We start from the raw sequence: 25672 nt of genomic DNA, 5'->3' as shown, positions 1-25672 counted from the left end.
ATAAAGGTAGAATTGTGACTTTGGATTTTTTCTTTAAATTTTGGTACTGAGTGATTAATTCATCAATAATTTAAGTTCAGTTAAATATAAGTTAACTAATGTTTGAAAATAACTGTTACTATGGAAATTAATAAGTCTGATGTGGCAAGCTTGATGCAGTCTATGTCAGTATTAACAGAACAGGTGGAAACGCTGACATGCATGGTCACTGATCTACTAGCGAGAGAACCTAGGTCTCCCTCTCCTCAACCTCTAACATCGAGAGTACATTCTACCTTCAGACTTGTGGAAAATTCATCGATTTACGTCACTGCAGTCAACCCATCGGACCTGCCTGTTGAGAAGTTTGGTGGTATGTCGGATTACAATCTCTTGAAGTTTCTTAAAAGTTTAGAAAGACATTTTTATATGTACCAAGTACCTGAGAATAGATGGGTGGAAACTATAGCTTCTTGTTTGAAGGGAGGGCCACTAGAATGGTGGAAGGCTTTCGAACACTGGGGAGAACTTAAAGAAACACTAATTTGTACCCAGGGATGTTAGATAATATCAAAGAGTCAGTTGAGAAATTTATTTGGAAAACTGTGAAAATTTATAAATTATGGAACCCTGAAACTACAGAAAGAGAAATTGTGAACTGTATAATATTACAATTGCACGTTTCTTTAGGAGAATACTTGGAATACCACTTTGTTACATCTATTGCTGATGTGCTTAAATTTACTAAACAATATGAGCATCGATAGAATAATAAATAAACTGATCCAACACTTCCACTAAAATCTTGCAGCAATGATAATGTGCCTTGCAGATGGAATGATGAACTGTCAACCATTAGGATATTGTAAAGCAAAACTATTAATAACAAATAGCACTTTGGACCAATATTATGTCATCATCAAAGATTTGGCTATATCTTGTCTTATTGGATTAGACTTCATTCAGTGAAACAAAGCAACCCTTAAATTCTTCACAAATGTTCTTGAATTAAATGTGCTATCTGTTAGGTATGACTTTGATATTGATTGAAGAAGTACAATGTTCACATTTAAAAAGTAAAGATTGTGAACAATTAAAGCAACTTGTGTTGAAATATGCTAATATTTTTACCAATAAACCTGGCCTCAGATTTGTCTGAACAAGATACTGTAACCACAACAGAAGAGCCAGTGTTTAGTTAACCTTATTATTATTCTCCAACTAAATTACAAGTGCTATATGATCAAGTGGATGAAATGCTTCGTGATGGGTTAACTGAACCCTCCACTTCTTCTTCTTGGGCTTTTCCAGTAGTTATTGTCAAAAAGAAGACTCAAGACTTTAGGTTCTGTGTTGATTACAGGAAGTTAAATCAAGTCTCATTGCCTCCTATAAGTGACATTTGGAATGCTCTGTCAGGGGCAACCTGCATCAATACATTACACTAATTTAGTGGATATTGGCAAATACCCATTAAGATGGAGGATCAACATAAAACTGCTTTCATAGCGGATAATGAATTTTATCATTTTAAAGTGATGCTTTTTGGTCTTAAGAATGCACCTATCACCTCCAAAGACTTATGGATAAGGCAGCAGGAGCAACTGAATGTTCCAAGGCTTATATTGATGATATTTGTGACACTTGAATAATACTTAAAAGACCTTGAATTGTTTTTCTAAAAGCTACATACAGCTAATTTTACTGTAAGTTTCTAAAAACACATTTTGCCAATCAGAAGTATCATATTTAGGATTTAAACTCTCTTCTGAAGGAATACACATAAATGATGACAAAGTGAAAGCTGTTACAGATTTTCTAACTCCAAATAACTGCATAGATTTAAGCACATTCTTGGGTATGTACGCCTGGTACAAATCAGTTTATTCAAAACACTGCTACAATTGCTGAATCTTTATACCAGTTACAAAGGAAGCATATCAGGTGGAAATAGAACCCCCAGTGTGAGGATGCATTCCAGAAATTAAACCAGGCTTTATGGGAATTCCCTGTCTTGCAACTTCCAATAAAAGGTGAACACTATTTTTTTGCATAATATGCTTCAAATGTTGATTTAGGAGCAGTTCTGCATCAGAAAGGTGTCATAGCATATGTTAGTAGAACACTAAAGTCTGCAGAAAGAAACTATACTACTACAGTTAGAATGTCTAGATATATTGTGTGGGCTATAGAAAAATTTAAGATATACCTAGAAAGAGAAGAATTTACAGTTATAACTGACCATGCTGCCTTGAAGTGGTTAGAGACAGCTCCAAAGTTAACTGGTAGACTGATTCTTTTGTCACTAAAATGAAAAGACTTAACATTTGAAATACTGCACAGAAAGGGAAAAGAGAACCAGTTCCCTGATACCCAATCTAGACATCCTATTGATCCTCTAGATTTGGACATCAGTAAGCTATCACCTAAACTTTTTGCCATTGTCAATGTTAACACTAGAGAACAATTGACTTCTGAACAAGCTAAAGATGATGAATATAAGCATATATATATAGTCTTATTTGAAAACTGGACTATTACCAGACAATTCTATTATAATTGCAGAGACTAAGTAAATTCAAACACTATATCTTGAATGATAATGTTCTTTATTACACAAAAAGGGTTGCTAGCAATGGTGAATTCAGACCAGTTATTCCCTAAACATTGAGACTGGCAATTTTGATCATACTACAGCTGCTCATCTAGGTGCCCGAAAAAAAAAAAAAAGTCAAAGTATCCAGACGTGGTTACTGGCCTGGTATGAGAAAGGACATTAAAAATTATGTGTTATCATGCCATGTTTATCAAATCACTAAATTTGATCGGAAGTGGCCAGCTGGATTTATGCAAAGCACTAAATTAATGGAACCTGGTGAGATGATAGGAGTAGACATCATGGGACCTTATCCTAAGTCTAGGACAGGAAATTGTTGGTTGTGACAGATTATTTCAGTAAATGGGTTGAATTATATCCTCTCAAACAAATAACCACGAAGGTGATTGTCCAAAAACTAATTAATAAATACTTGTGTAGATATGGTATTCCTAAGACTCTTGTGTCTGATAATGACTCACAATTTGTCTCATTTAATGGATGAAACTTGTAAGGCTATGGGAATTAAACACATCTTTACAACTTCATATCATTCTCAGTCTAACATTACCGAAAGAGTAAATAAATATACTGGTAGAATGATGTTAAAAAAAAATTATCAAACTTGAGTGGAATGGACCTTTTGAAATTATAAAGTGTGTTACTCCATCAGTGTGTGAATTAAAAGATCTTAGATCACGTGGAGTTATAGGATGATTTCATATTTCTAATATAAAGATATATTTCTCAAGTGACAATTCTCTCGACAGTGAAGAAGATAGTAATTGTCCTAGGCAGTTGCAGAAAAACGAGAATGTTAACTACAGAAGACTTAACGGTCGTTCCCCCCCCCACAAGAAAAAGGGCTTCTACTGGTGTGTCCACTTCTCATCCTTCAACAAATCCTGCTGATGTCTTACCTCTTTCTCCTCCTGAAAGGACATTGCAACCACATCTCAGAGTTAATTATCTTAGTTAGCTGGTCTTCAAAGTGTTAAACTTTCGGTAAGCCAAATCAGAGTCAGAAGCTATAGAAATTTAGCTGAAGATTAAAAAACGTGAATTGTATTTTTCTTGCAAGGTATCTGTACTTAAACTGTAAAGGATTCATTATGTCATTACAAAGAGGGAGTTAAAAGTAAGAATACAAAAATTGGGATATCTCAAACGAAGTTATTAATGTCATCACTTCTTTTTTCAAGGGGAGAAGGAGTGTGATGTAGCAAATTCTTTTTTTTTTATGATTATGGTTGTGCTTATCATTCCTTTATTATTTCCTTCTATCGTTTAGTTGCATTAAAATGCTAACTCAATGTCTACATAATATTTTGTATTTTGAGTAAATATATATGTGTGTGTATGGTGAAACTGAAACGAGCTTCATTAGTGGTGATGTACAGATACTATTAATGTAGCAGAAGAGTATGTAAATTTATGATCACACGAGGTTGTACTCTAGTGAGCTACTCTGTGAATAAATACCTTGCCAGAAACTTCACTAAGATAGAGAGTCACGAGATAGTTAATGAAGGGTATAGTTATTGCTGTTTGTCACTTGTTATTGATATCGAAAGGTATTTTTATGGCCTTCAATTTTATTTTGTTACAGATCTGTCAAAAAGAAAATCAGACCCCTCCTGTCACATCTTCTCTCACAATTGGTTGATAGTTCTCTTTTATGTTTCATTATATATTATTAATAACCAATAGAAATTCAAGGTTTTCATCTATCAAATGGTGTATTGTATAACATTGTGTTTTGAACAGATAACCATCAATGTCACTTTGAGTAGCAACATCATTCCCGTGAGAAAGTTAATGACTAGCTTGGATGAATTTCTAACGGATCTTGTCGCATAGTTAGAAAGCCAGGAAATTTTTTAGAAGTGAATTTGTCTACTTTTTGCATGTTATTAGTCTATATTCTTTGGTGCATTATTTAATTAAATAAAAATTGTTAAGTCCTTTACTATAATCACTAAAAAAATCAGGCTTGACTCTCATCGTCAATCGAGGGCAAGAATCTATTCTTTATTTATTATTATAAAAGTAACTAAAATTAAAAGTACGGATCTTTTTAAGTTATTTAATACTAGAATAGGTAAAATAAGTAATAATAATATAATTAAAATTGTTTACGTAGCATGCACACGAGCAGCTCTTGGGTGATGTAATTCGATAGCGCAACACGAGCTGCACGTTCCCCGAGTGATTTACAACTTATAATGGCGCAGATAGCAGTTAGACACGATTCAAAGGGCAATAAAACAATAAAATTTAATTATAAATAGATGTATGATATTATGAACTTAGAGCTATTCAAGATAAATCAATGTAGTTTAATGTTACTATTTGAAGTCATTCTAGAAAGAAAAAAAAGGTTTATTTCTATTTTTTTTGGTGGTTACGGGGTTGGTCGAATTAACTGACCCGTTTTGAGATAGGGTAGAGAAAATAACAGATAAACTATAAAGTTTTACTTAAAAATAAAAAATGTTTGAAATTCATTTAGAAGGTTTTAGAGATCACACAAAGGAAATTTAAGATTTTTGAGATGAGGAAAAGTATTTTTAATTTTAACATGAAAATGACTTTGTATACGGACTATTCAAAACAAATACTCAATATATTCATGGACAAATCTTTATTCTATTAAAAATACTTCACTAAGAAATATGACTTTTTGTATGTGAAAGACTGCCAAATTTTGTGAAGATATACTCACTATATTGAGACTTGTAAGTATTAAATCTATAAAGACTTTAAATGAGTACAAAAAGGTCACACGGTTGGTCAAATTGACCGATCCTGTATTGAAAGTATTAATGTAAGCAGTGATAAATCCAGGGACATTGCAGGATCTCACTAATTAAAAAGCCAGTGCATAGGGCCCCTGAACAATTCAGTACAGGCCACAGAACATCTAAGTGCTCTGACTAGACACAAGATCTGGGTATGATAGACTGTAAAGATGAGAAATACCCGGGAAAAGAATATGAAAAAATAATTTTTTCCCTTCCCTGGCAGCTAGTGTGTTCAGTAAGAAGGCTCTGTCTGGATAGAGCAAAAAATAGGTGAAAGGATAGTCTGCTAAACAGAGATGGCTTATAAATAAGAACAGCTGTGTGTGGAAGCTAACAACAATAGAAATATACTTTGAGGGAAAGGTGATGCAAAGAACAGGATGCCATAGGTTTGAAGGGACAAAGTGATAACACACGAAAAAACAACTCTTATTAAGTCCCAATTAGGCAATTGAAAAGGTCGTTTGGGATGAAGAATATGAAAGGATCATAAAATGAGATAGCACAAGAGTAAAAAAACTTCGTATATGTAGAAGAGCCAAAGGGAGCAGTGAAGGATGCTGTATACAATGCAAGTTAGAAGCCAAACCTTTCAAAAATCCATGTAAAAAAACTCAAAACTATGGAGACTATTCGATGAAGTGGGTTGAAGACTCACCAAAGACACCACTGACAGTATGTTGTCCATTTCCATTGATAGATTGCCATAGTAGGTTGATGGAGGATATGGTCAAAGGACTGCATAACTTCCATGCATGAAGCTGGAGTCGTTAAACATCCAGGTGTTGAATGTTGAACTGAGGTTGTCTCAACAAGGATGAATGAAGAGGTTGTGGTAAACATTCCTGGAGCAACTGAAGAAAGGAAACCATGTCTGAGCAGGCCAAAAAGAGAACCCAACACAGGGTGAAATTAATCATAGACAAAGAGTCTGGGTGAGAAATTAATGGCATACAAATGGAATTCTGTCCAGTCTTGACTGAAAGCTTCTATCGCCAGTGCTTGTGGATGTGGAATTGGAGACCAGAACTGTAGGCTAGCATTTCAATGGGTTGCAAAAGTGTCTATCATTGGAGAGCCAAACTGAGAATAAATCCATTGAAAGACCATCTGATGGAACATCCATGCTTGTGGAGGAATCTGATGGGGTCAAGAAAGTTGATCTGCTATCAAAATCATAATCCCTGGAACATGACAGGCCAAAAGATGGATGTCATTGGAATGAGCTGAAAATGAAGGTCCAATGACTGGAAACCAAGACCTTAAGCATGAGAACTTCCCCGATGAGAAAGATATGAAACCACAATGAAGTAGTCAGAATGAATCATGACCATTTTGTCGTGCAAGAGAGGAAGACCTGGAATCACTGCTAGTTGTACTGCAAGAAGCTTGAGAATGTTGATATGCAGGGTAGATTCATAGTCGGTCCAAATACCCTGGAATACCTGCCCCAGAAGAAAAGCACCCCCACCCGTGATGAGAAGCATCCATGATGAAATGGATTTCCACAGAAGGAGGTGATATCCAGACCCTAATATTCATGTTGTTCCTGTCCAGCCACCACTTGAGATCTGCAAATTGTTGGAGCAAAGAGACTGTGTGATCCAAAGGATCAGTATGCATGAGCCACTGTCCACAAAATGACAACTGGATGGATCTCATATGGGCCTGATCCAATGTTACGAGAGATTCTTGGGAAGCCCAAATCCCCAAAACAAACACAACCATCCATGCTATGGGAAAATGTGACATAAGCAAATGCCTGACAATCCCTTCCCTAGCATGAAGTCTGAGGGGAGAAGGTTGAGCTCGACTCATAGTGCATTGAAAAACACCCCCAAGATGGACCATGTATGGAGTTGGTGAGAGAATGTATACTTCCTATCTGATATGAAGTCTGCCCTTCTGGCTTTGGAAACGAGAATCTGTGGGGATGTAGTGTGGCAACATGAAAAGTTGGTGGCAAAAGAAGTTAATCTTCCAAATAGTGATGTGTGCATAGACCCAGAAAATAAAGATGCTGCTCAAAGACCCGTACTACTTGGCAGAAAACATGTGGTGTTGAAGAGTCTAAATGGGAGAGCTTGGAACTGCTACATCTGGTCTTGTGCAAAAAAATGTAGAAATTGACAAGAAGACTCTTTCTATAGGGATGTGAAGTTAGGCATCTATAACATCAGACTTTGTCATCCAAAGATCTGGTGTGAAGTGCCATTGAAGTTGAAGAAAAGATTCCATGGTGAAATGAGAAGGCTGTAGGAAGAGATTGAGTTGAGACAGACTGATGATAAGATGGCAATCTCTAGTGTTCTTGGTCACCAGAAAAAGACAAGAATAGAATCCTAGATGAATGGGATTGACCTTCTGAATGGGTAGTCACCAATGCCATCCTGACCTTCCGAAGATCCCAGAGAATATGGACGGAACCGATTCTGCAAATCAATATGATGAAGTGTCGAAGGTGGGGGCTGCGAGATGCAAATGATCAATCCTCCAGAATTATCCGTTGAAGTAGAAGAGAGGTGAGCAGCCAATGACGATAAAGCAAACTGCAAGCATAATGTATCATTTCGGTTTCAAAACTTTCAGGAACTCCAGCAAACTAGTAAGACCGAAAAAGGGGCACCCCCCGGAAATCACAAAAAGGGATATCACAATACAGTAGTTAGAGTTAAATGAATTTGTGAAAATGGAGATCTGGTAAGAGGGATAACAGGTTCTAACCTGGAACAACAAATCTAACTGTTGAGTGTCCAAGTATACTATAGCAAGATGATAAGCCATGGCAGGTTGTTCTGATAAATGGGGGGAGAAAGGCATAGCAATACTCTCTTGTAATTGCATTGCAAACATCCCAGCATACACAGCAATATCAGAGGAAGGAGGAAGAACTAAGTAATGCTGCCAAAATCTATCTAAAAACAAGGCAGTGTAGACTCAAAAGCAAGGGGGTTAACCCAAAGGTTTCACCAACTCACACAACTAACTGCAGAAAAGAGGCAGCTCTAGTGAAAGAAGAAGCAGAAAACAGTGTCTAAATTCTCCCTAGTATATTCAAGTTCATGATGAAAAGCCAACTCTGAACCCCGAGCCACATGAAGGACTCCAACTCATCACGAATCAGGTCACGGACAGCCTTCATCAAGTGTGGACCACCCCGACTACCACCAGACAACAAAGGATGAATGGAAGTGTATCTTAATGAAATTTTGCAGATTATTAGTAAACATCACGAGGCTTTCCTATGCAAAATATCAGATTTTTGTATTAAGTTTAAGATTTTTTAAGTAATGTTTTTCTCATGCATTTTTTTTCTTTTTGAATGTTGACTATCCAACATGCAAAGTAATTTTGATTTAATGATTAAAAATACTTCTATACATCAGATGATTTTCAATTTTTTTTAGAAACAACTTTATATTTTATCTGTCATTTTCACTCTTGTATTTCTGTACAGGTTTGGTCAATTTGACAGACCTTGTAACCACCATAAAAAATTGGGAATTAGATATAAATTATGCTCTTTTTGTTCTAGAATGACTACAAATTATAACATGAAATACAAATATTTGGTCTAAAGAGCTTAAATCTCATAACATTATACACCCATACATATTAATTATTTTTTTATTTCCTTTCAGCCATCCTGAGTAACATTACAGAAGTTGCAATGACATGGCACATGTGCACTCATATTATCATATCCAATAGTATAAAATTGGCTTTTACAAAGTGATCTGTCTTGACTGTATTCTAATGGAGCAGTATTTTGTAAAATACAGTCATATTTTAGTTACAATACATTACATATGTATATATATTATCACTGTTTACAAATAAGTTCTTAAATTTTAGTTTTCTTAAAACTTAGTACAGTAAATAAAGAAATATAGAAAACAATTATTTTTTCTGGTTACACACTTTGTACTCATTTGCTGCTTGCTATAAGTTACTAAGCCTTATCAAATTTCGCACAAGGAGAATGTAAAAGAAAATAATTTTTTTTAAGTTTTATGTATATATAACAGAACATCACAAATTACTATATCAATACCACTACAATTTGTCAAGTTTAGAAGCTAAGCTGTATTTGGGTCCAAAAGAAATGTGATTTTTCAAGCTCATTAATGTCTTACCTTACCACTTGGAATCTAGCATGAAAAATTTGAGTTTGTCATCCAAATACTTCAAGAGACTGAGATAGCCACTATGGGTACATTCTAAGCTTTCAATTGGTTATACACGTCGCTGGGTAAAGTAGGTGTACATATGCAACTATTTTCAAAAATGGAAGAGGTGGACAGTGCTACCTCGTTTGATTCAATAAATATATTAATATTTTAGAAAGTAGAAAAGATAGGAGGTTCTTATCTTATATTCTATCTTGTCAATATCAGTAATTTGAGTATCTGATTCGCAAGAAACTATATACTTCATATTTAGACATCACAATCATCTAACTTGAACCAATGCTGCATTCAACATACCACGCAACACACAAAAATCAATATTTAGGATATTTTAAAATATTTACTTTTAAATACAGCCTTTGACCTGTGACCACAAGAAGACCGACCGCAGTAGGGTTATCAGTGCTGGAATATTTTCAAGCTACAACGTTACGTGATTTTAATGCAACATCATTTATGCACATCTTGATTATACTGAAACTGCAGTAGGCCAAGGTTATTACAATAATAACTACAAACCACATGATACTGGTGGTAATGGTGGTTGTTATACTGGAAATACTTTTTATATGAAATTTCATAACTTATTTTTCAAAGTGAAATTACTCAAATTGAAAACACACCTGAACCACCATGCTCATATCACATGCATACTGGGAATCAAAGGGGCAGTATGATTTGTAGAGCTGGGCAACTGTTACATTGGTTAGTGTCATGTAAAATATTAATCAAATTATGATTACATCAATTAATGTCACGAAAATAATCAACTAATCGAAATTAGTGTTTCTGATTGCTACTCTCATCAATTATCCCAACTATCCATTAATCAAAATATAATCAGTTATGTTTCACTATTTCCAATTAATACAAGGTTGTTCTACTTAATTAATGTCATCGCTCATGAAACTAACAAACTAACTAAAATTAAGGTTTCTGATCATTCAATCTATTCAAGTAATTGAAGTATTGCCATTATGTATTTTTAAGATTATGCATAAAATTGGAAGCTCAGACTGTCTCCCTAGAGGATTTCTCAGCCATTCTAACGTCTTTGGATGCCATCTCTTTCTTTTGAACCAAGATTTCAAGGAGGTAGGTTGTGTGTTTAGTCTATTCAAAATTTCATGTTTTTTTAGACTGAAATACAGCTTAGTTACTAATCTTGATAAATTATAATGGAATTCTATGGTATTAATATAGTAATTTATTATTTTTGGTTATTCAACCGTATATATAAACCTAAAAAAAATTATTTTGTTTCATATCCTCCACATGCAAAATTTTAAAAGGTTTAGCAACCTACATCAAGCAGCAACAGAGTACAAAGGTTGTAACTAGAAGAGATAATTGTTTAAGAACATGTTTCTAAATAGCTTAAATCTCATAATATTATACATATTTATTAAATTAACCTTTCAGCCATGCCTGGCTAACAATACAGAAGTTACAATGACATGGTGCACATGCACTCACATTACCATATCCAATAATATCAAACTAACCTGTAGTTTTTAAAAAGTGACTTGTCTTGGCTGTGTTTTAGCAGACTAGTATTTTGTAAAATACAGTCACATTTCAATTATTATATATTATGTATGTATATAGGTTATTGCTACCAAACTTATTGACATAAATTCATGAAACAGTAGTTCAATAAAATTGTGAATGCGAGTCAACAAACTCGATGACATGGCCTTTCACCCGCAACCCATGTTAATAATACATAAAGGTTTATTTCAATCATGCAGGGTTCTAATTTCAATCACTAGGTTCGCTGCATTTTCATTTTGATTAAGACCGAGTCTTATTTTCTTAATAAGTCGACTCTTTTTGATGCATAGTAATATTCGTCGTCCGCTGTTTATATTAATTATTATGCTAATATTTTTGTAAGTCACGTTTTGTTCCACATACATTCAAGGCGTTTATATATAATTGAATTACTAAGACTTTCGGAATCAGCGTTTCCTACTTAACAATAATGCGAGATTCAGGCAAAATCAAAATGAAAGTACAACAAACCCAGTCTTATAAACCAAATAACTACTAAAGTTTCCTAAGACAGAAGTATTTTCTGACAAACACCTGAAACAGTAGTACAAACTAGAATTAGATAGACTCCATTCCATCATTGGTAATTAGGGTTAGCTAGGCCTACATAAATTCTCAGTAGGCTAGCCACTCAATTTTAAATCACTTGTTAAACAAATTTTCACGCCGAAATTAATAGTTTGAAAGTTGCACCACCTTCTTTCATATTAATTTTTGTCATGTTAACGTAAAGGTAATAGTTATTTTTACTCCATACAAAAATAATATTTTTTGTAACACAACATTAAGCCTACCTCATCTTTCTTAACTGGACACGATCAAAGAGGAAGAACGTGGTACACCAAATAACATCACTTGCAATATGTAATTTTCGTATAAAATAGTTCGATATATTATATGAGCACTCTTTTTAACAAGATACTTTGAAAATATTAAAATGCACCATTCATTTAACAAATATGGTAAAAAATACGTTATTTTCAATTTTTCCTAGCAAAAAAAAAGTATTATAAACCTTATATTTAGATAACACATAAGCACGGGTTTTCAACATTTAGTATTTATCCGCCGTAGATAATTTAATTTACTTCCACACGGTGGCGTTCTACATTATAACATTTCTTACGAAGGTCGAATAGGGCATTTATGTTATTATATTGTGCGGCAACTTGCTTCGTGAAATTCCTGTGAGAAAGTATAGACTACAGGTAATAAATAAAGTGTTATTACTGAAATATTGTTTTAATGGTTACAACTTGAAAAATTTGTGGAAATACAAAACGGACTAATCACTGGCATATTATAAATGAGTATTCGCAGACCCCGGCGTAACAAATACTGAAACAGAGCAGTCGAATGGAAATTGGAATGTCAAATTGTTCCTGCTGTGTAATGAAATTTAAAATCAATTTTAGATTTATGAAGTAACGTGTTCAAACTTTTTAGTCCAGTGAAGCTGTAAATTATTACCTGTGTTAAAACAGACATTCATATAAAAATATTTGTTTTGTTAAATGTTATTATTTTTGTTTTTAATATATTCAAAGACATCGTGGATGATTTATAAGCTGCTTAGTTAGACGTTTATTTATTTGTAAATATAACCAAATTTGGAATATATTAATTTGTAGGATTTTATGCAAAGTTGTTACTCACCACTAGCAATCAAAAGTACTTTGGGTAGTTGTATTCTAATGTTTCCACTTATGGGCAAATAATCTTATGCCACTTCTTTATGACTAGATTAAAGAGTGCTAATCCAGCTACTTTGCCCCAGGACCAAATGGAGGGCACCACTGCAATGAAAGGAGGACAGAATGGAAAAGCCATTGCAATTTTGACAAGTGGTGGTGATTCACAAGGTAGGAAACATAGGCATTTTTTCCACTTGTATAGATATGTATGTATATATAGAAGAAACATAATAAAATAAATCAGTGAATGAACTATACTTTATTTTGTAAAATATGTTTTAAAGTGGTTGTTGACCTTTGGGGTTTGAAAATATTTTTTTTATTTTTCTCTTGTATTAAAACAAAGCAAAATTATATATGCTAAGAACTTGTTACCATGAAATGATTTACCAGTCTAAAATGGTTGTCTTATATTTTTTAATGTGAATTAAATGTTAAATTTCAGATCTGTCTACAACTAAAATAAAGACCAATCTATTTATATGTAAATGTTCAAATCCATCCACAACAAAAACTAAACAGCGAACCAATTAAACATAAACATTCAGATACATGTTCAACTAAAACTATACAAAAATACAGTTATAGGTAAACTTTTAGATGCATATGCAACAAAAATTATACAGTAAACCAATTAAATGTGAACATTCAGATCTATATGGAACTGACACTATTCAGCAATCCAATTAAATGTAAACAATTGAGATCCATCTACTACAAAAACTATATAGCAATCTCAATTGTTTACATTTAATTGGCTTGCTATATAGTTTTTGTTGTAGATGGACTAAGTTTATGAAATTAGTAAATGAAAGGAAACTAGTAATAAACTTCCAATATTTAAAAATTTGCCTTGATAGAAATCACAGTGAAATGGAAGGTTTGAAAACTTAAAGTTTTGCCAAAGTTGTAAGCCAGTTGAAGATTCAAATATTTCCATAAAAATTTAGAAATTAAAGATTACAGAACCATATCCATGGTAGGTTAGTAGTATCAAAAACATATGAAGGTAAGGCTATAACTAGTTTACAATATCAAGGATAAGTAAGGAAAGGATTCAATACTCTCTCCTATTTGTGAAGAGTAAGTTTGTGTACAGTTTGCCAGCAGTTATAATTCTTTTAAAGAATAGGTGGATATAGAGGTGAATTTGAATGACTACATTAAATTGGATTGTTCTTTATTCTTGGTTGTATGTTAATCTCAATTGTTTACATTCAATTGGGTGGAAATTAACTGTACTACAAAGTTTGTAACGAGAAAGAATAAACTAGTTTTAATCAAGAAACTTGGAAATAATTTTTACCGGAAATTATCAAACAAGCAGAGACGTAACAATATTGTACTTTGAGTTATTTTAAGGCAATGTCTCTATTTCTAAAATGCTTTCAATAAGGATATATTAACAAAATTTTAGTAACTTGCATTGCCAACATAAGAAATAACTTATTTCATACTTCAGATTTACTAAACTTTAGTTTTCTTAATCACCACAATAAAGCATTATTACTCCTGTTTTTAGTCACTTTAACTTAAACACTTGCTACAATTCACACATTCTACTTACGGTCACTATCGCTCGCTTGACTCAATTATCTGTCTCTATATCTGTCTATCTGCAATTATATCTCTGCTTTATTTGCCGGGCTTATATACTAAAATAGAGGGCGCCTAGAAAAGACATGATCCTTCTAGAAAGTCATGACGTGTTATCAGCGTCACGTGACTTTTGCTGTCGTAACAATATCTTCAGTAGAACTGGATTAAATTTATTTAGAAATTTGTATTTATTGCATCCAAAATGTGCCTGAAAATTTTCTTCTAGGAGAAACATTGAATGTATAATTATTCTGCCATTTTTGCTTAATACATTTAAAAGTGTGGTTAACTGTACTTGAAGTTGTTTGAAAAGGAAGGGTAATTTTTGAGGAAACTTTTTTGCCCATTCTCCATTTCGAATGATTATTTCATAGTAGTTGGCCTATTTCAGTAAAGGTAATTGTAAATACCTTTATCAAGGTTTTTATCACATTTTCTAAATTATTTTGAATTCAATAGGCATGAACGCAGCTGTACGTGCAGTGGTAAGGATGGGACTGTATCTGGGTACGAAAGTTTTCTTCATCAGGGAGGGCTATCAAGGTATGGTTGATGGTGGTGAAAATATCCAAGAAGCTAGCTGGACCAGTGTTTCAGGAATAATTCATAAGGTAGGTGTGGTCTAGGGACTGTGATAGTTTTGTATGTCATGAAATATGTCTAGTTTATGAACTTCAGTAACACTAATTCATAAGTAGGATCTGATTTAGGGGCTGTGATAATGCTTTAGTTCATAAGATGAGTGTGGTTTAGGGACTTTGATAGTTTTGTATGTCATGAAATATGTCTAGTTTATGAACTTCAGTAACACTAATTCATTAGTAGGATCTGATTTAGGGGCTGTGATAATGCTGTAGTTCATAAGGTGGGTGTGGTGTAGGGACTGTGATAGTTTTGTATGTCATGAAATATGTCTAATTTATGAACTTCAGTAACACTAATTCATAAGTAGGATCTGATTTAGGAGCTGTGATAATGCTGTAGTTCATGAGGTGGGTCTAGTTTAGGGACTGTTATAATGATATATTTGTTAAGGTGGCACTAGTTAAGGGACTGTAATGACTGTAATTCTAAAGTAGGTCTAATTTGGAGGCTGTGATAATAACTTAATTAATCAGATGTGTTTAGTTTAAGAACTTTTAAAGCTGTAGAAGGTATTAATAAAGTCAAGATGTATAAATTATTAGTATAACTAGACATAAACTTGCTGAGAGGAGTTTGTTTTCTATTTTTCTCCACTTTGTTTTTATATTAAACAATTAAAAATTTGTCACTGTACCTGTGTGTTGCATCAAATATGTTAGAAAATATTTATGCTTGTTTAACAGTGTGGATTTTTGAAATATTATCTTAGGAAAAATATGTATTTAAATATGATTATTGTTTTTACAGGCAGATATAATGCAAATGAAAAAGTGTCAAGGAACTGTTTTATGTTCCATATATCATAATGTTTCCTGTGAAGGTTTCATGTACATTTATGTTTTCTGTCATGATGTGAACTTATAGGGTGGTACTGTGATTGGAAGTGCTCGCTGTAAAGAGTTCCGAGAGCGAGCAGGACGTCTGAAAGCAGCAGAAAACCTAGTGAAGCATAAAATTTGTAACCTTGTGGTTATTGGTGGAGATGGGAGTTTGACTGGGGCTAATCTTTTCCGTCAAGAGTGGGGTTCGTTGCTAGATGAATTGGTTGAAAAAGGTGAGTATAATACCTGAAATTTTTTAGCATGGGGATAGTAATCTCTATTACAATAGTGATTAAAAAATCATAAGATTTAGTCTAATTTGTAAAATAATCAGGCAAAGTAAAATTGGTGAAAAATTGATACTCTGATCACATAAACAATACATAGTTTATCTATTTGCACTTTCTCCTATTTATGTCTCTTTATTATTTAAAACAAATATTAAAAATATTTTATACAGTACACTGTAAAACTATTTTCTATGTTATATGCTATTACAATTGTTTTGTAGATTTTTAAATTGTTTAAATTTGCTCCACATAATTCCCCTGGAAAATTTACTTTGATGATTGAATGTTCTGATCTTATGGTATTCAGGAGCAATTACTGCAGAATTACGTTCAGAGTGCAGCAGTTTAAACATCGTTGGGATGGTAGGATCAATCGATAATGATTTCTGTGGCACAGACATGACCATTGGGACAGACTCTGCTTTACATCGTATCTTAGAGGCCATTGATGCCATTGTCACAACTGCATCAAGGTAGTATAGCAACTAGTTCTATGCTTTATATCATATCTTAGATGCCATCATCACATCAAAATAGTGTAAGAATAAGTTTAGAACTAAGTTATTTCATTGTGTTCTGGTTGATTTAATTGTGAGATTGTTTTCAGATTTAAAACCAAATATATATATATATATATATATATGTGTGTGTGTGTGTATCTATATTTTTAGTGTATGTTATGAAATCAATTTTGTAATATTCATTGAAAGTTTTATAGAAAAGCTGGTCATTGAAAATCATTGTTAGAGAAACAATAATTAAATAACTATTATTTTGTGTAGACTTTGTTTTACACAAGGTGTAAGCATGCCATTATTTTTGGACTCAACAAGGTAAGGTTACTATGTAGTTCATAAAGGCCAATTTTCATCATTAATCTCAGTTAATTTATCTTCAATTCTTTAAAAGCTATGGAGAGATAAGACATATATGAAGAGAGATGAGAACTAAGAAAGTAGAAAGAAAGTTTTAAGCTCGCAGTTACATGCCTGCTGTAATAAATAATTATGTAAACAATTGTTTTGTTAAAGATTTATGCACAAGTCTTTTTATTTCATATCGGTACATAAAGCTTGAGACATAGTAAAACTATGCTAAGTAAGTGAAATACTTACCCAAAAGTAGTTTATCTCTGTAATGGATATAAGTGTGAAATAGAAAACAGAAAAAAAAACATAATTTATGCTAGTGATTTTAGTTCCTTGATATTTTATCATTCGTGGTATTGAGGTAAAAGTGTTTTATTTTTTTGAAGTGTTTGTGAGTGTGTGCCTGTTTCATTTACATTTTTTAACCATATAATTAGACTTATGTTATAAAACATATTGGTACAACTAAAACAATTATTTAATCAATACACGTTTATTGACATTGTTGGGCTTGCCTTGTGGTAGAGCTCTAGATTTTGGAGCTGGCGAGCCAAGTTCAGATCTATACGAGAACACAAGTGTTCCTCAAACTTTATGGTGTGCATGCATAATAAGTATGACAATCAATCATAAATACTTAAAAATTAGGGATGGCAGCAGATAGACTAAGTAGCTTTCCATTAATAGAAATGCAAATTTTGAAAAAGTGTTCTTTGAAAATAGAGTAACAATCCCAAGATATGGGTATATCTTAATAAAACTATTTGTTTAACACTGAATAATGTAATCAGCTGGATGTGTTTGTAGAAGTAGAAGACACAGAGCTGTATTAAATTGTGTAAACTTGAGAATTATATTAATATTCTCTATAGACATTGTCTTGTTTTAGGGAAAAAAAGTATAAATCTAATTTTACTTTACAGTCATCAGAGAACATTCATCTTGGAAGTCATGGGAAGACATTGTGGGTAAGATTAGTTATCTCTACTTTCTCCAAAGTTTCTAGTATTTCACAAAACGACATATAAGATTCTAGATTTTAATAAAGATATACATTGACATAATTTGTGGTATGTTCATTTTCATCTTTTTGAATAATGGGAAAATAATATGAAAGGTTCAGTTTATTTTTACTGTCATTTCTTTAATGAAGCAAGAGGATAATAAACATTTTGTTGTTCAAGGTACAAGAACGTCTGTGTTTCATTTTCAAATGTTTTATTGTGTAGCTACCTGGCACTTGTTGGTGCCCTAGCCAGTGAAGCTGATTTTGTTTTTATCCCAGAATGGCCTCCAGAGCCTGATTGGCCAGAGAAACTATGCAAAAAGCTTAAACAGGTGATGTTTAGAGTCATAACAACCAATGATAATGTCACTAGAACCATAGTAACTTGTAATAAGTACTTACGTTGTAATCTAGTCTTTTATTTATCTTGGAAATATAATGTCACCAGAACCATAACAACATATGATAACTTCACATTATATACCTAGTTATAATATATCTAAATTTGAAACAGTGCCACTAAAACCATAGCAACCAGTGATAAATTCACAATATTTACCTAATTATATTTCATCTAACATTGAAACAATGTCACTAAAACCATAGCAACTAGCGATAAACTCACCATACTTACCTAGTTAAATTTTATTTAACATCAAAACAATTTCATTAGAACCATAGCAAACAGTGATAAGTTGATACTTTGTAACCTAGTTATATATATATATGCACATGTGTGTGTGTGTTTATGTATATCTATCTATATATATATATATTCTTTTTGTTTATAAACTTACAGGCTGTATTTTTTTATTATTTTAAAATGTTTTTATTTTCTTAAAAGTAAATATATGTTTATTTCTTTTTAGAACAGAACTTACATCACTTGTATTGGTAATTTTTTATTTACTGATGTTTATATATTTTTACTAGGAACGTGATGCTGGCCAACGTTTGAACATCATAATTATTTCTGAAGGAGCTATCGACCGAAAGGGAAGTCCTATCACTGCTGAGCAAGTGAAAAAGGTTATTTAGGTTCTTCATGTAAACTTTTAATTTGTTTATTGTTGGTAAGTTTGGTTATGGAATATGTGATGTCCACTTAGTGTTTATTCTTTTAAGTTAATACATTACTTGTATTTATCTAATGTAACACATGGTATACACCTAGTATTCATTCATTGAAGTTAATACATGACTTGTATTTATTCAGTTGCATTTTAGTTGAGTTTTGAATGGCAGGTGACTTTGAGAGAAGGGTAGTTTTTTAATGTACAATATGTATAATATAAAATACACACACATATTTCATTTTAAAAATGTCTAGAACATATTACTGTGATAAATGTGTGCATATTTTCATAAAATATGAATATCTAACTAATGTTTTCTATAACAATTTTTTCTCTACTCTTAAACTTTGCAATCTGAAATATATAAATTAAAAAGCATGTTTACATTTTGGAATTTCAAAAGAACCTCAATATTAACTCGATATGTAACATCTAGGTGGTGGTCGACAATTTGAAACAGGACACAAGAGTGACAGTGTTGGGTCATGTACAGCGGGGAGGTAGTCCTTCAGCTTTTGACAGAGTCTTGGTTAGTAAAATTTTCTGGGATTTGGGTCACATGATACATGTATGTAGTTGAGTGAACAAAAGAAAGTTGACTAATGTCTTATATCCATAGGTCAACTAACTGTGTAGGGTTATTACATCAGGTTAACTAACTGTTTATATTTGTAGAGTGATAAATTAACTATTCATAATTGAAAGGTTATTACATCACTGTTGATAGGGGTACAAGTGAACTGTTTATAATTGTGGGGTTATTATATCAGGTTTACTGACTCTTGATAGCTTTAGAGTGATAAATGAATTGTTTATAACTAGAGTTATTACATCACTGTTGATAGCTGTAGAGTGATAAATGAACTGTTTATAATTGTAGGGTTATTAAATCACTGTTGATAGGTGTAGAGTGATAAATGAACTGTTTATAATTGTAGGCTTATTACATCACTGTTGATAGCTGTAGAGTGATAAATGAACTTTTTATAACTGTAGAGTTATTACATCACTGTTGATAGGTGTAGAGTGATAAATGAACTGTTTAGAATTGTAGGGTTATTACATCACTGTTGATAGGTGTAGAGTGATAAATGAACTGTTTATAATTGTAGGGTTATTACATCACTGTTGATAGGTGTAGAGTGATAAATGAACTGTTTATAATTGTAGGGTTATTACACCAAGTTCTTTGTTTATAATTTTAGGGTTGTCGAATGGGAGCAGAAGCAGTTCTTGCTTTGTTTGAAGCAACACCCAACTCAGAAGCATGTGTGGTGTCTTTAGATGGAAACCAAGCAGTAAGAGTACCTCTCATGGAGTGTGTTCAGAAGGTTAGTAAATTAGAAATCTCTTTACAAACAGGTTAACCCTATTGCAACAACCTTGTAACCACCATGTAACCATAGTGGTATACATGCTATAACTCGGAAAGTATTTTCTTTTAACTTCATTAAATTTGGCAAGCTTTCAATAAACTTTACAAGGCTTTTGTAAACAAAAAGCAGAATGCTTAACTCTCCCAACACGGGATCGGTCAATTTGACCAATTCACGTGACCTTTGTACTCGTTTAAAGTTGATATGAGTTTAATACTTATAACTCTCAATATAGTGAGTATATCTTCACAAAATTTGGCAGTCTTTCAGTTAATATTACAAGTCTTTCACATACAAAAAGTCATATTTCTTAGTGAAGCATTTTTAATAAAATAAAGATTTGTCCATGAATGTATTGAGTATTTGTTTTGAATAGTCCGTATGCAAAGTCATTTTCATGTTAAAATTATAAATACTTTTCCTCATCTCCAAAATCTCAAATTTCCTTTCTGTAATCTCTAAAACCTCCTAAATGCATTTCAAACGTTTTTTATTTTTAAGTAAAACTTTATAGTTTATCTGTTATTTTCTCTACCCTATCTCAAAACGGGATCAGTTAATTCGACCAACCCCGTAACCACCAAAAAAAAACAGAAATAAACCTAAATTAACCTTCTTTTCTTTCTAGAATGACTTCAAATTGTAACATGAAACTACATTTGTTTATCCTAAGTAGCTTTAAACTCGTAACAATATACATCTATTTATGCTTAATTTTATTGTTTTATTTGCCCTTTGAACCATGTCTAACTACTATTCACACCATTATAAGTTGCTAATCACTTAGGGAACGTGTGGCTTATGGTACCTTAACGAATTACGAGCTGCTCGCACGTGTGCCTTGTGAAAATTTTTTATTATATTATTATTTTTATTCTTTATCTAACCTAAAAAGTTAGTAATTCTTATATTTTAGTTACTTTTATAATAATAAATAAAGAATACACATGAAAAACAAGAAAAAGTACTCACCTTGGTCTGATGTCGACTGTCAATGACACTTAACACCTACTTTTTTGTAATAATGGTACTGCTATAATAAATAAATAATTTTTATTTAATTAAATAATGCCCCCTAAGGACACAGAATAATAATATGCAAAAAGCAGAATATCTCCCATAACTCTCATAATTTTTTTGTTTCATATGAAAACAAAGCATGTATTGAAAGAGAAATTACTATTTCTCTGTACAGGAAACAACAAAATATGATATGTCAAATGAAAACCTTGGCTTTCTATTGGTTATAAATAATATAGTATTAAATGTAAGAGAGAACTATCGACAAATCCTGAAAGAGAGGATGTTATGGGTGGGTGTGGCAAGAGGAGTCTGATTTTCTATTTCATGGCTCTGTAACCAAACAAGATAGAAGACTATGAAAGTTATGCTTTGCCTGAATGAAGACAACATTATAATGAGTGATTTATGTTAAATTTCATACTTCTTGGAGGGATGGTAAATAAATTTACAAAGAGGGGATGCCTAGATAAAAATGTCACATTCCTTACAGTAGGGGAAATTCAGGATTTTTTAAAAATATTACTTTATAAAATTAAGAACTTAACCCTTTGGATGATGTCATCAGATTTATCCGACTTGACACTTGTAGCTTTTTGGTATGACAGTCAGGTTTTTTCTCATGGAGTCACAAAAACATTTCCTTATTGTGTGACAATCAGGATACTCATGTGTCCTTGAATTCCTACCTTAGTACTGCACGTGCATACATCACTAAGCAAAAGGGCAACAAGTGGATTTTGATATTGAAAAAGTACTAAAAAAGGTCAAATTGTAAATTTCCTTTTTTTTATTGGATAATTGACACTTTTTGGTGACCCATCTGAAATCTAATTACACACTCAAGGGGTTAAAGCTTAAATAATATTAAAATTTGATTTATTAACTGTGTCTTGATGCCTAGTTTATTCATATATATATTGATAATAACGTTGTTTAATTAAATTTTGAGTGTAACTTTGTGAAAGGTTGTGACATGCGCACTATGACCTACCTGTTGTGAAAGGGTGAATGGAAGACTAAATCCAGTAAGTTTTATCAAAAGAATAGACTTGTATTATTAATTCATTGGAAGAGTATATTCAGAATGTTTTAGCATAAGAAAAGACTTGTGTCTTTTAGTTCATTGGAAGAGTATATTCAGAATGTTTTAGTGAAAGAAAAGACTTGTGTTGTTAGTTCATTGAAAGCATATGTTCAGAAAGTTTTAATGAAAAAATAGACTTGTTAGTTCAATACAAGACTGTGCTGAGAAAGTATGAAGATATTTTTGCATCAAAAAGAGCATCTTTTAAAAGTGTAAGAAATTATAAAAAATCTTAGAACAGAGTAGTTAATAATCAAGGATAATCCTATATCTTAACACAAAATGAAGTTAATAATCAAGGATAATCCTATATCTTAACACAAAATGAAGTTAATAATCAAGGATAATCCTATATCTTAACACAAAATGAAGTTAATAATCAAGGATAATCCTATATCTTAACACAAAATGAAGCAAATAATCAAGGATAATCCTATATCTTAACACAAAATGAAGTTAATAATCAAGGATAATCCTGTATCTTAACACAAAATGAAGCAAATAATCAAGGATAATCCTGTATCTTAACACAAAATTAAGTTGATAATCAAGGATAATCCTGTATCTTAACACAAAATGAAGTTGATAATCAAGGATAATCCTGTATCTTAACACAAAATGAAGTTGATAATCAAGGATAATCCTGTATCTTAACACAAAATGAAGATTATTTTTCACTGTGAGCTTGTTAAATTGAATAGCTGTCATAAAATATAAAAACGTTCTTTATTTCAATGAATGAAATGTCTTCTATAGACTCAAGGGGTAGCAAAATGTATGGCGGAGAAGAAGTGGGATGATGCAGTAAAACTCCGTGGAAGGTAATGCATTTTATTTCACCAGTTTTATAGTGAGTTTGCAATATGTTGTTTGGTTGGTGAAAAAGATAGTTGGGTGAACTGTGTATAATGTATAATTAGTTTAAGTAATTCTGTTCACTTATGGTACTCTACATACATATATTGGTAGGTTTGATAGTGGTATATAAATGTATCTTGGTAGATTTGATAGTGGTATATAAATGTATCTTGGTAGATTTGATAGTGGTATATAAATGTATCTTGGTAGGTTTGATAGTGGTATATAAATGTATCTTGGTAGGTTTGATAGTGGTATATAAATGTATCTTGGTAGGTTTGATAGTGGTATATAAATGTATCTTGGTAGGTTTGATAGTGGTATATAAATGTATCTTGGTAGGTTTGATTGTGGTATATAAATGTCTCTTGGTAGGTTTGATTGTGGTATATAAATGTCTAGCGTTGTAAGTCTGCAGACTTTTGTAAAGTAGGTTGTTAGTCTAAGCTTTAAAATTTATTATACTGTCCATTATTCAAACTTAAAAGTCAACATAGGACCAATTTCAAATTATATTACTTTGATCTTTCATTGTTTTTATTTTACAAACTGGTATGTTTAACAATTCTGCTTCCCCAGGAGCTTTGAAAGGAACCTCCTCACCTACAAGTTGTTGACAAGGCTTTGTCCTCCCAAGTCTGCATTTGATGCCAAAGGGCATGGTGTTGTAAGTGGAACTTTACTAAATTTTATTTGGGCATTCAGTTAGGACTCTCTTTAACAGAATTCATTTATTCACCTTTTGAGGAAGAATTTACAAATTGTCAGAATGAATTTTGTATTTTCATGGGTTTCACTATAAATGTTTTATTCTAAGGAGTAAATTTTCCCTTGAAAAGAGGGTACAAACTGCAATTTTTATTTCATATTCAATGTTCCAAAAGCAATATGTCAAGAAGAGGTGTGGTTGATATGTAAGAAAATAAATAACAAACCAAATATTTACTTTTTTTTTATAGAGAGTGAATATATAGTATTTGTTTGCTTTGTTTGTTAACACAAGAAACCAGAGTTTTACTTTTCTTTATTGATGATAGGGCAGTGAATGAATGTATAGTAATTGTTTACATTGTTTGTTAACATAAGAAACCAGAGTTTTACTTTTCTTTATTGATGATAGGACAGTGAATGAATATATAGTAATTGTTTACATTGTTTGTTGATGTTGTTATTTTCAGTTAGAATTAGCTCGTACACTTATGAGAAATTAAAATTGTTATGAATTTTATTGATAATGATCTTCTTCAGAGCTGCTTAGTTTTCTTCATGACAACATTCATCATACATAGTTGGCTTTCTTCATGGTGATATTCATCAGAGCTGCTTGGCTTTCTTCACGATGATTTTCATCAGAGCTTCTTGGCTTTCTTCATGGTGATATTCATCAGAGCTGCTTGGCTTTCTTCACGATGATTTTCATCAGAGCTTCTTGGCTTTCTTCATGGTGATCATCAGGTCTGCTTGGCTTTAATCATGATGATTTCCATCAGAGCTTCTTGGCTTTCTTCATGATGATCTTCATTACAGCTACTTGGTTGTCTTCATGAATGATCTTCCTCAGAACTACTTGGCTTTCTTCATGAATAATCTTCAACAGAATTACTTGGGTTACTTCATGAATGATCTTCAACAGAACTACTTGGCTTCCTTCATGAATGATCTTCAACAGAACTACTTGGGTTTCTTCATGAATGATCTTCAACAGAACTACTTGGGTTTCTTCATGAATGATCTTCAACAGAACTACTTGGCTTCTTTCATAAATGATCTTCCTCAGAATTACTTGGCTTTCTTCATGAATGATCTTTCTCAGAATTACTTGGCTTTCTTCATGAATGATCTTCCTCAGAATTACTTGGCTTTCTTCATGAATGATCTTCCTCAGAATTACTTGGCTTTCTTCATGAATGATCTTCAACAGAACTACTTGGCTTTTCTCATGAATTATCTTCATCAGGTCTGCTAGGCTTTCTTCATGAATGATCTTGAACAGAACTACTTGGCTTTCATCATGAATGGTCTTCCTCAGAACTACTTGGTTTCCTTCATGAATGATCTTCCTCAAAACTACTTGGTTTCCTTCATGAATGATCTTCCTCAAAACTACTTGGTTTCCTTCATGAATGATCTTCCTCAAAACTACTTGGCTTTCCTCATGAATGATCTTCCTCAGAACTACTTGGCTTTCTTCATGAATGATCTTCCTCA

General features: G+C 32.4%; 2 protein-coding genes across 2 annotated transcripts in view; one reads left to right on the top strand and one right to left on the bottom strand.

Moving 5' to 3' along the window:
- The window catches only part of LOC106470089 (60S ribosomal protein L19-like), a 21893-nt gene extending 9860 nt beyond the window's left edge, over positions 1-12033 (bottom strand). The window contains exon 1 of the mRNA XM_013930616.2: positions 11918-12033. Coding sequence (XP_013786070.1) covers positions 11918-11922 — 5 coding nt within the window. The 5' untranslated portion in view covers positions 11923-12033. The remainder of the gene's footprint in view (positions 1-11917) is intronic.
- Positions 12034-12234: 201 nt separating this feature from the next.
- LOC106470090 (ATP-dependent 6-phosphofructokinase-like) overlaps positions 12235-25672 on the top strand; it is a 27853-nt gene continuing 14415 nt past the window's right edge. The window contains exons 1-12 of the mRNA XM_022398657.1: positions 12235-12331; positions 12867-12985; positions 14876-15027; positions 15926-16115; positions 16480-16645; positions 17965-18009; positions 18271-18379; positions 18981-19076; positions 19560-19652; positions 20329-20454; positions 23363-23427; positions 24044-24131. Coding sequence (XP_022254365.1) covers positions 12907-12985; positions 14876-15027; positions 15926-16115; positions 16480-16645; positions 17965-18009; positions 18271-18379; positions 18981-19076; positions 19560-19652; positions 20329-20454; positions 23363-23427; positions 24044-24131 — 1209 coding nt within the window. The 5' untranslated portion in view covers positions 12235-12331; positions 12867-12906. The remainder of the gene's footprint in view (positions 12332-12866; positions 12986-14875; positions 15028-15925; positions 16116-16479; positions 16646-17964; positions 18010-18270; positions 18380-18980; positions 19077-19559; positions 19653-20328; positions 20455-23362; positions 23428-24043; positions 24132-25672) is intronic.

This window comes from Limulus polyphemus, unplaced genomic scaffold (assembly GCF_000517525.1).
Source record: "Limulus polyphemus unplaced genomic scaffold, Limulus_polyphemus-2.1.2 Scaffold3816, whole genome shotgun sequence".
NCBI classification, from domain to species: Eukaryota; Metazoa; Arthropoda; class Merostomata; order Xiphosura; family Limulidae; genus Limulus; species Limulus polyphemus.
This window is presented reverse-complemented; position numbering and strand designations above follow the sequence as displayed.